The 10,935-nt window shown below is 41.4% G+C and overlaps 1 protein-coding gene across 1 annotated transcript; it reads right to left on the bottom strand.

The window, feature by feature from the left end:
• Window positions 1-9,192: 9,192 nt before the first annotated feature.
• CXCR1 (C-X-C motif chemokine receptor 1) lies at window positions 9,193-10,227 on the bottom strand (the record flags this gene model as incomplete). Its single annotated transcript, XM_081142866.1, has 1 exon — window positions 9,193-10,227. The coding sequence occupies one exon, from the start codon at window positions 10,225-10,227 to the stop codon at window positions 9,193-9,195; it is 1,035 nt and encodes a 344-aa protein (XP_080998992.1).
• Between the last annotated feature and the right edge of the window lie 708 nt (window positions 10,228-10,935).

Here is a 10,935-nt window from a genome sequence, read left to right as displayed (position 1 = left end):
CTCAATAGCTGAGCATTGACCTAGGATCCAGGAGATCGCAGGTCAATTCCCGACCAGGGCACATGCCCAGATTGCAGGCTCGATCCCCAGTTGGGGGTGTGCAGGAGGCAGCTGATCAATGACAACTCTCTCATCATTGACGTTTCTATCTCTCTCTCTCCCCCTCCCTCTCTTTGAAATCAATAAAGATTTTTTTTTTTTAAAGCCTCCTTTAGAGCACCTAATTACTAATAATCATGATCTGAGCAAAGATAGAATTTTGTATTAAGTTCACACAGAGCTATAGCCCTATTTGTACATCTCAGTAGATTCTTAGACTTAGAGCATCTCCTCTTAAAACTGGAGCTTACTTAATGAAACTTCATTTCATGGAAGAGGAAACTGAGGTTCAGAAAGTTGAAGTGAATATTTAAGGTCACACAGCTACTAAGTCTTCCTTTTCTTTCTCTTTTATTTAATTAGAAGCATTTTTCCAAATCTTCAGATTCAACTTGTGGTGCACTAGGACCCCCAGATAGATCTCTTTGTACTTAGTCACCCTGATGCTACCGGAAATTTCATGAATTCCTCACATATCCACAATTCACAAGTTTCCTTTGTCCCCTAAGTTTCATTTCTATAATACCTGCTCTCCTTTTAAGGGTCTAGCACAAGTTGGATACATAGTAGGCATTGGATACATAATCAGTTAACTGGTTATTTGATTCTTATTAACATATGTTTTCTAAAATGCCTTGGGGAATGGGAACAGGGGACAGTAACTGCTGAGTATCATCAGGAGCCCAGCCAAGAGGAATGTACAAGGATACTGGCAGAGTGGAGCCCAGCACGGCATGGCCCTTAGGGTTTACTTGCTTAGTCTCCCTCCATCCTTAACATTTTTAAAGTTGGAGCAAAGCCAGCTCTTTCAGGAAGACAGCTTTGTTGTTTACAGTTTAGGAACCAAGAGAGGTACGGATGTGGCCTCATAGGTTTCTGTTGGGCAATGCGATTTCTTCCCATGTCGGAAGTGACTGGATTTCTTCAGAAGCACCTTCCCAATCACCTTCTATATCTTACTCCTCCCACTCCATTGATGTGAACCTTGCTAAAATAAGGGGTTTCTAACAGTATGAAGATTACTAGAGTGAAAAGGGGGTTGGGGGAAATGAAGACAGTAAAGGGGGCCAAATAGATTCAAATAGGTGGTGATGGAGGGAGACTAGACTTTGGGTGGTGAACACACAGTGCAATATACAGATGATGTACTATAGAATTGTACACTTGAAACTTGTATGCTGTTTTTGCCCCAATAAATTTAATTGAAAAAATAAGGGGATGCTAATTCTGAGATAACGTGGGGTCACTCACTTCCAACACACACATACGCATGCACACATGTGTATGCAACATATACACACACACTGTGAGTTAACTACAAATCTGGTCAATGTGTCCTCCAGGTTGACATTTAAAATTCACTGGGAGAAAATTTTAAAAGTGTTTATCTTTAAGGAAAGGAAATAAAGTACAGGAAAGGAAATTGTTTTTATTTTATGTGCTATTTGAATTTTTACCGACATGCTGTCATGATGGTGGACTCAGGAGGCATGGGAAGCAACAACACACACACACACCCTACATGAAAATGTTAGATAACATATATTTTTTATATTTACATAAATATTTGAGACAAAATGCAAAGAAAGAGAGAGAGAGAGATCTCTAAGGGCCAGAAATGCAAAGTAAACTTAGAAATGTATGGACTTATCTGGGAGTAGGTTTTGAAGGCACAGGAACCCAGAAAGATGTTAGAACCTGTCTAGGATGGGAATGGTAACACCAATGGGTCCACAGATCCCATGCACAGCAGAGAACTGAAATTGGGTTCCCTGCAAAAAGCCAGGAACCAGCAAAGAGCTGATCCATCCTTGACTGGGGATACAAAAACACCTTTCACTTTTGAGGCAAGACCCCAAAGTGAGCTGCCTGCCCTAGATCATGGGGGAAAGAGAAGAAAGAGGGCCACCTGAGCAACTGTTCAAAATCTCAAGCCTGAGTAGCAAATGGTGAGGAGCCAAATTTGCCCTTTAAAATGGCATGGAAACCAGGACCAAGGTATAACAACAACAATAACAAAAAATGCTCTGAATCATGTGACTCAGTAGGGTGCAGTAAGGACAACCAGGACACTGCCCCTTCATAATCCAGGACAGATGCAAGACTCCCGTGAAAAAAGTACTTCCCAATAGATGAGCTCACAATCAAATATTACAGAGAACTAACAACCACTACAAATCAACAATCAGCTGACATAACAAATTCACACTTTAGGAACTAAAGAGAGTAATCTGAATGTGACTTTAAAATAAGTATGTTTTTAAATCCAGGGGAATTTTTACCAAAAATGGAGGATTGGAGGAATGTTTTTGTCTTGGATCCCTCTCAAAATCCACTGGAAATGACCCAACATATTTTTAAGACATAATCCCACAAGATACAAAAATAAATAAAATAAAAGATAAGAGATCTTTTTTTAATGGAAGTCAAAAAGTAGATGTAGCCCAGCCGGGCATGGCTCAGAGGTTGAGCATCGACCTGGGATCCAGGCAATCAGGGTTCGATTCCCAGTCAGGGCACATGCCCCGGCTGCGAGCTTGATCAATGACTGTCTCATCATTGATGCTTCTATCTCTCTCTCCCTCTCCTTTCCTCTCTCTGAAATCAATAAAGATATATTTAAAAAAAAAAAGAAAAGAAAAGAAAGAAAAGCCTTTAAAAAAAAAGAAAAGCCTTAAAAAAAAAAAGTAGATGTAAAGTGGTAACTGAGTTCTCAGACCAGAAGAAAAGACACAAAGACAGTGAAGGGAGCTAAAAAAAAAAAATTCTTCAAAAAAAAACCCAGAAACATAATATCCTCAGAAAGATAAGAGGAAATGTTGTATCCATGAGGCAAGAAAGAGCTGCTATAAAAAGAAACATTAAGGAACAGGAGAGGAAAAGCCCACTGGAAATTTAAAATATGATAGAAGAAAATTTAAATTCCAGTGAAAGGACTGGGAGATAAAATTAAGGGTAACTTGATGGAAAGTGGGAAGATGAAGATATTTTAAAAAATAGGCAGAAAGTGATAAAATAAAAAAAAATTAGAGAATCAATTTGGGGGTTCAACATCCAAATAAAAGAAATCCTAAGAAAAAAAGTGTAGTGAAAACAAAAGGTAGAAAAGTAGTAAAGAAATAATACAAGAAAATTTCACAGCACCTGACTTTCCAGATTAAAAGGATTTACCAGGTGCTCAGAAAAATGAATGAGAAAACAAAACCCCACCAAGGCACATTAATATGCATTTTAAAACTAAAAAGATGAAGAGAATTTCCTAAAAGCTTCTAAGAGAAAACTCAATCACATACAATAGATCAAGAATTAGTGTAGCATCAAAAGTCTAGCAGCCCTAGAAGCTAGAAGAAATTAAGAAGAACCTGAAAAATTCTGAAGGAAACTAGTTTCCAACCTAGAATTCAGTACTCAGCCAAAGCACCAATCAAGTATGAGAGTAAGAATAAAGGCTTTATTGGAAATTCAAGTTCTCCAAAATGTTATCTCCTATATATACTTTCCCAGCCAAATCCAGTAATACAGAAAAATAAGGGGAAAAACTAAAAGAATGATAGCTAACATTTACATAGTACCCATTGTATCTAGGCATTCTTTTAAGTGTATTTGTGTGTATGTGTACTCATTTAATTTAATCCTCATAGGAATGAGCAGAACATTATTATTATCCACATTTTACAAAGTGGTAAAGGGAAGTTAAGTAGTCTGCCCTTTGTCCTGAAGCCTGTAAGAAGTAGTGGTCTGGATCCAGAGCACAGGCCCTTAAATAAAGAGGAAGATTTAATACCCATTCATGAAAGGAACTTCCTCAACCTGATAAAGCATCTCTATGAAAAATCTTTAGCTTACATCATATTTAATAGAGTAAAATTGAATGCTTTACCCCTAAGAATCGGAACAGGGTAAGTCCACTCGCACAACTTCTGTTCAGCATGGTACTGGAGGTCCTAGCCAGTAAAATAAGGCAAGAAAAATAAATCAGAGGCATAAAGAAAAGGAAGAAATAAACTGCTTTGTTGACGGATGTCATGATTGTGTACATATCAAATCCAAAAGAATCTCTAAAAATAAACTACTAGAACTAATAAATTACTAGAACTAATAATTGAATTTACTAAAGTCCCAGAATACAAGGTCAATACTACAACTCAATTATATGTCTATATACTAGTAAGAAAAAAACTGCGGCGGGGGGGTGGGAGTCACAACAAAAAAATTATTTTTTTAAATACCATTTATAACAGCATTCAAATAACCATAAAATTAATACTTAGGGATAAATTTAACAAAATAGGTCCAAATCTATGTACTGGAAACTATAAAACATTTCCAAGATAAATTATTAAATATCTAAATAATTGAAGATACTATGCTCATGAATAGGAAGACTCAATATTGCTGAGATGCCAATTTTATCCAAATTCATCTATAGAGTCACCATAACCCAAAACAAAATCCCAGTAGGATATTTTGTAGAAATTGACAAGCAAATTTTAAAATTTATCTGGAAATGTAGTTAAAGCAATTTAGGGTAAAAAAGTAACAAGCTGGGAGAGTAATCTATCCAGATTGCAACAGACTACGAAGGAGAGAGGTCTCCAAAAAAGAAAAAAATCAGTAGTTTATCTGACAAAAGTGAATGTATTAAGAAAGACACTTAGGACTGAAATAATGAAAAGTACACGGGAAAATTCTATTGTTAAACAAAACTTGTACAAAAAAAGAAAATGCAAACATTGTACCCAACTGTAAATATTTTTTTACATAATCATTATAAACAAAAACATTAAATGTTGATTTAACCAAAAAGTGTGGTATCTGTGTCCTGGAAGAACAGAATGGGAGTGGAGAGCTGGGCAGTACTGGTGTTTGCTGCACAGAGGTAAAAGCAAGAGAGAGTCTGGAGAGTACTAAATCCTCGGAAGCCAAAATAGAAAGTCAATAGGTGATAGCTAAAACTGGGGGAGAAAATCAAAAGCTAGCAGTACAAGTATGATATTTAGAAATATGTAAACCACTATTAGATAAAACAACTACAAGAGGTGAAATTTGTTGCCTTTGCCTATGGGGAGTGGGGCGGGAGGGATGCTGCTGATTTTTATTATAAACTATATTTATAAAAACTAAACAGCCCTGGTTGGTGTGGCTCGGTTGGTTGGAGCATTGTCCCATACACCAAAAGGTCGTGGGTTCAATTCCTGGTCAGGGCACATACCTAGGTTGCGGCCGGTTTGATCCCCGGTCAGGCATGATTGATGTCGCTCTCCCTCTTTCTCTCTTCCTGCCTCTCTAAAAAAAAATCAATAAACATATCCTCAGGTGAGGATTAAAAAACCAGGCATGGCTCAGCGGTTGAGCATCGACCTAGGACCCAGGAGATCACAGTTCGATTCCCAGTCAGGGCACATGCCTGGGTTGCGAGCTCAATCCCCAGTCGGGGGCCTGCAGGAGGCAGCCGATCAATGACTCTCTCATCACTGATGTTCCTATCTCTCTCTGTCCCCCTCCCTCCCTCTCTCTGAAATCAATAAAGATATAGTTTTAAAATAAATAAATAATGAGCACGAAATACTTTGATAAAAAGAAAAACTAATTTAGAAAGTCTAAGTTAACATATTCTTTAGTTCATTTCTACCCTCAAGGTTGGAAGATCTTGAGTTTAAAATAAGAATATCAGGATGGATAAAAGCATTGGTGGTGAGAGCTCAGCTGTTAACTACTTGTAGCTTTCTGGGTCAAACTAAGAGATCTTTGGCTCCTCCAGCCTCTGCGTGGAGACAGCAAAGGCTGTATTCCATTACCATTTCCTGGTTAGTGGTCATCTCTGGGAAGACACATCTCTGGGAACACCTTAAGACCAAAGAGGAGATAGTCTTTTTATTTCACCTGCATCTATGAGATTTTTCAGCTTCTGGAAGACCCTAATTAAACTGCAAGTTTCTGGGAAAGAGGCAATCGTAAACCTCTATGGAATAAAATCCAGATTATCATTATATTTGCTGGTACTAGTAAGACTAGGCCACAGTTAGGGGGCAAGGGATGGTGAGGGTACTGTGGTTAGTCAGAAAGGGAGCTAGTATACGGGTAAACAGTACATTTCAACATAATTGCTTGGAGGCTGGAACATTTCAACCAAGTCTACAAGACAAATTTTCAGTTTTTAAAATCAGCAAGCCTTGTGTAAAACACACATTCACATCCCAACCACTGTCCCCAACAACCTTTTCCTTGATGCTCACGCAGTCCTTAACCCTAATCCTACCTCTTTGACGGTGGGGCAGAGGTGTAATGGCCACCATGACGAGAAGGTATCTTAACACCGAGAAATGATGCAGGCAGCTCCACAGAGTATAACAGAATTTATTATAGGGTCATCTACCTGCAGCAATGTAGGGTCAGAGCAGACAGATAATTCAGCAATCTGCACAGGCTATTCTCCACTCACAGATTCCTGTGACAGTGCTTTTTTTATAGTGTAACTCAGGTACTAATATAATGGACAAGACAGAAGGACAAAGAATTCAGCACAGGCGAGGAGTCATACCTCCTGATGGTCTTGTGATAAATGACTGTTTATCATAAACACTATCACCATTTTGATATTTATCATGGTTGTCATGCCATTCCCACTCTCAGTAACAAAAATATTTAAGGCTACATTGTGTAGGTTTTAGGAACACAGATAATCACGCTTGCTAATGACAGTAAGGTTGGTTAGAGGTCACAACATGAAAACTTAGAGATGGAGGAAATCTGGGACACAGAGATGGAGTTAGATTTGTTGACATCTACATTCATACATTGTCCCTACTCTCTGTCATCTCTGACCCCACCCCCACCCACTCCTCTCCTAAAATGCACCCAATCCCTGATCTCAGCACCATCCTGGATATTGAGTTCCCCCCTGAGATGAACCATCTCCCTGACCTTCGCCCTATCTAGTGATTGAAATACCAGTCTTTGATATTTTAATACACCGTGTTATTTCAGTACCAACATCCTGGCTTTTACAGATCCAAAATCCAAATCATTTATGCCTTGAGCTATACCCAGAGAATTACACATTGCATTAACAAATTTAACTGAACAATGGTGCACTTGTTTGAAGACAGTTCTGACTCTATCACTCTCCTGTTAAAACACTTCTGAGTTATCTTATTGCTATTTGGTTCCCACTTCCAAATTTACTAATGAGGACAAGCATCTTTTCAGGTATGTATTAGTCATTTGTATATCCCCAGACCTAATATGGATCCTTATTAATTTACTGAAGCCCCTGATGAAGTTGGCATTGGGATGGAGGAAGATGAGCATTGGGGGATACAGTAGGAGAGGTGGGAAGGAGATTCAGGGGCGGAAGGAAAGAAAAAGAAGGTCCTCGGGCCCAGTTCCCAGCCTTCCTCCCTGGATTATTTCTGCATTCTTCTGTCTTCTCTCCATAATCAGATCCAGCTCTTAGGGCTTGAGCCCCTAACTCCTTCCTCACCAACCTATTTGGAGAGTCTCAAGCTGGACAGGCAGATGCATCTCCAACCTGGCCCTGGAAGAGCATCTTAGACAATGCTCCAGGGAGGATGGTGACCCTACCAGTGATGGCTTTTTGTTCTAGCCACTAACTGGTCTAAATAGCAATGGCCACTGTGTAGCCACTAACCCATCCCAACCATTCACTCTATCTCTGACAAGACTCACCACACCCCCACATTCATCCTACTCCTAAGCCTCTCTCCATATCTAGACCCAACACCATCTTGAACGTCCCTAAATCTCACTCACATCATTGCCAGCCTTTCCCTGTTTCTGGATCTCTCCCTATACTCTGACCCTCCACCATACCCCAAGCTGCCACACCATCCCTGGCACCACCACCACCACATCTCTGATTCTAATCTCAACTCCTGATCCCAATCCCAACCTTGATCTAAATCCCATTCCTGAACCTCACTCCATCCCCAACTTCAAACCAAATGAAGCTTTTCTCTTATATTTTCTTCTAAGAATTTAATAATTTTAGCTCTCACATCTAGGTCTTCAATACATTTAGAGTTAATGCTTATATATTGTGTGAGGTAAAAACCCAATTTCATTTTTGTGCATATGGATCTCTAGTTGTCTCAGTACCATCTGCTGAAACACTATCCTTTCCCCATTGAATAGTCTTGGCACCATTAATGAAAATCATTTGACCACTCATGCTTAGATTTATTTCTGGGCTCTTTATTCTCAGGTTCTTTTTATCCTTTGGCTCCATCAGCCTAAGTGGATTAGGCTTTTTACCTCATTGTCACAAAAATGCTGCCTCAGTACCACACATCATGTCCTATAACCATACCCAAAGGCAAGACCCAAGATGGTACGTCTCCCTTTTTTAAATCAGAAATATTTCCCAGGAGTCCCCTGGCCCTACCAGACCCCTTTTATGCAATGTTTTGCTGAAGCCAGTTTGTACTTGCTTGTGAAAACAGATTATTACATTTTTTAGAATTTTGTGAACTGGTTGCTAAATATCATCACCCTTGAAATTGCTATGGTGGGAGCATTTATAACATGGAACTTGGAAAATGCCACAAATCAGGACTTTTTCCCCAGGAGACTGTTTTACCAGCACACTCTTCCCTATAAGTCTTCCTAGCAGAACTGGATGATATGGCCACTCCTAGCTTAAGGGTGTTAAAGAAGTGAGTATCTCTCATTTTTGGCCTCTCTCAAGGGAAGCAGACTTTGCTAACAAGAAGAAAGGGAGAGTTAGAGAATCAAGTACAGTCCTTGCCACTAATGGCTCCCAAGGATGGGAACTTCTTGAACTCACTTAAAAGGATGCCTTTGAAATGTCTCAGAGAACAGTGTGCTATGGGCTCAGTGGCAGGATGGCCAGAGCTCTAGCAGTTGACATAGTAATTACAGTAAAGGGTGGGGCACCAGGGCAGGCTTTCTAAGACATACAATGGGGCCTGGTAAGGTCCTGGCTTCAGCAACTTCCTGTGACCACAATGAGGGGCTGTCTTAACACAGAGACTGTGAATAGCCAGTGGACATAAGGCTTGGGTGCTGATAGTAGGGGAAGAGCCCTGTGGGGTTGCAACAGGGGTGGGGGTCTTAGAGGGTAGTAGAAGTATTCCTTGAAGAGCCAACAAAGGAAGGCCTGGCTTCCTTGGCCAAGAACTCCTTGCTGATCAGGCCATGGATGGCCATGATCTTGAGGAGTCCATGGCGAAACTTCTGGCCAACAAAGACGTAGATGAGGGGATTGAGACAGCTGTGGAAGAAGCCTAGAATCTCGGTGGCATCCAGGGCCCGGCCAATGTCACTTCGGCGTTCACAGGTCTCCTCAATGGTCTGGATCCTCATGAGGGTGTCTGCCATCAGGACCAAGTTGTAGGGCAGCCAGCAGAGCAGGAAGACAAGCACGACAGCAAAGATGACCCGCATGGCCCGGTGCTTCTGCCCCATGTGGGCCTGAAACAGCGTGTGCAGGGTGAATCCATAGCAGAACAGCATGACCAGCAGTGGCAGGAGGAAGCCAAAGGTCTGGGGCAGGACCCGCATCACCATACGCCATTTAGTTGTATTGGCACCCATGTCCTCATAGCAAACTGGACTGGATAAAGGTGGCTTATAGGCCTCACGGAAGATAAAGATGGGCAAGGAGAGGATCAGGGATAGGACCCAAATGCCTAAGCATATGAACTTGACCCAGTGTCGCTTCTGAGTTAGTGTGCGTGTGGCATGAACAATGGCCAGGTAACGGTCCACGCTGATGCAGGCCAGTAGTAGAATACCACTGTAGAAGTTGACTTCCTTCAGGAGCGAGACCGCCTTACACAGGAATGTGCCAAAGATCCAGCCCTTTGCCCTGGAAGTGGCCCAGATAGGCAAGGTCATGGCAAAGAGCAGGTCGGCCATGGCCAGGTTGAGCAGGTAGACATCAGTGACGGAGCGCCTGACCCGGCTTTGTAAGATGACCAGCATCACCAGGGAGTTTCCCAGCAGGCTCAGCAGGAAGACCAGGACATAGATGATGACCACAGCATACTTGTTGACTGTCTCAGTATCTATGGGACAGGGACTATAATCTCTCTCTGTGGGTGGTGTGCCAGTGAAATTTTCAAACTCATTCCAGTCATAATCCATGAAGAAAACCAAGATTTGATCTAGTGGAAAGATTAGGAAAGAACTGTGATTTATAACTCGGATTAAAGTCACTCTCATCAAGAATGTGGGAATAGCCCTGCCAGGCGTGGCTCAGAGATTGAGCATCGACCTAGGATCCAGGTGATCGGGGTTCAATTCCCAGTCAGGGCACATGCCCAGGTTGCAGGCTCGATCCCCAGTTGGGGGCATGCAGGAGGCAGCCGATCAATGACTCAACATTGATGTTTCTATCTCTCTCTCCCTCTCCTTTCCCTCCTCTGAAATCAATAAACACATATTTGAAAAAAAAAAAAAAGAAAAAAAAGAATTGGGAATAGTTACTGGGACATCTTTTGCTTCTCTGTTGCTTTGGCAACTGGAGATCCCTTCCTTAACCTCCACCTTGGACTCCATTGGAAGTCAGTGAAGTCAGTGTCACCTGGCAGTGTTGTCAACCTTTCACAACTCCAGGGCCTGGTCTGGATGTGGGATGAGATGAACTATAAGGAAAAAACCTTGGCCATTGGTCAGCCCTGCAACTGCCTCAAGTCTACCTACAACTCCCCCTCTGCCCTCTCTTCAGCCTTCGTCACCCTCAGCCCTGTTCGTGCACTCAGACGGGAAGACCAGGTTGGTCCTGGACATTCAGGAAAGGCCAGTGGTAAGCAAAATTTAGAAGGAGGAAAACCCATCCCCAGTTATCTCTTT

Source organism: Miniopterus schreibersii, assembly GCF_964146895.1.
Source record: "Miniopterus schreibersii genome assembly, chromosome: 7".
Classification (NCBI taxonomy): domain Eukaryota; kingdom Metazoa; phylum Chordata; class Mammalia; order Chiroptera; family Miniopteridae; genus Miniopterus; species Miniopterus schreibersii.
The sequence above is the reverse complement of the archived record's forward strand: the minus strand, read 5'-3'. Positions and strand labels throughout refer to the sequence as shown.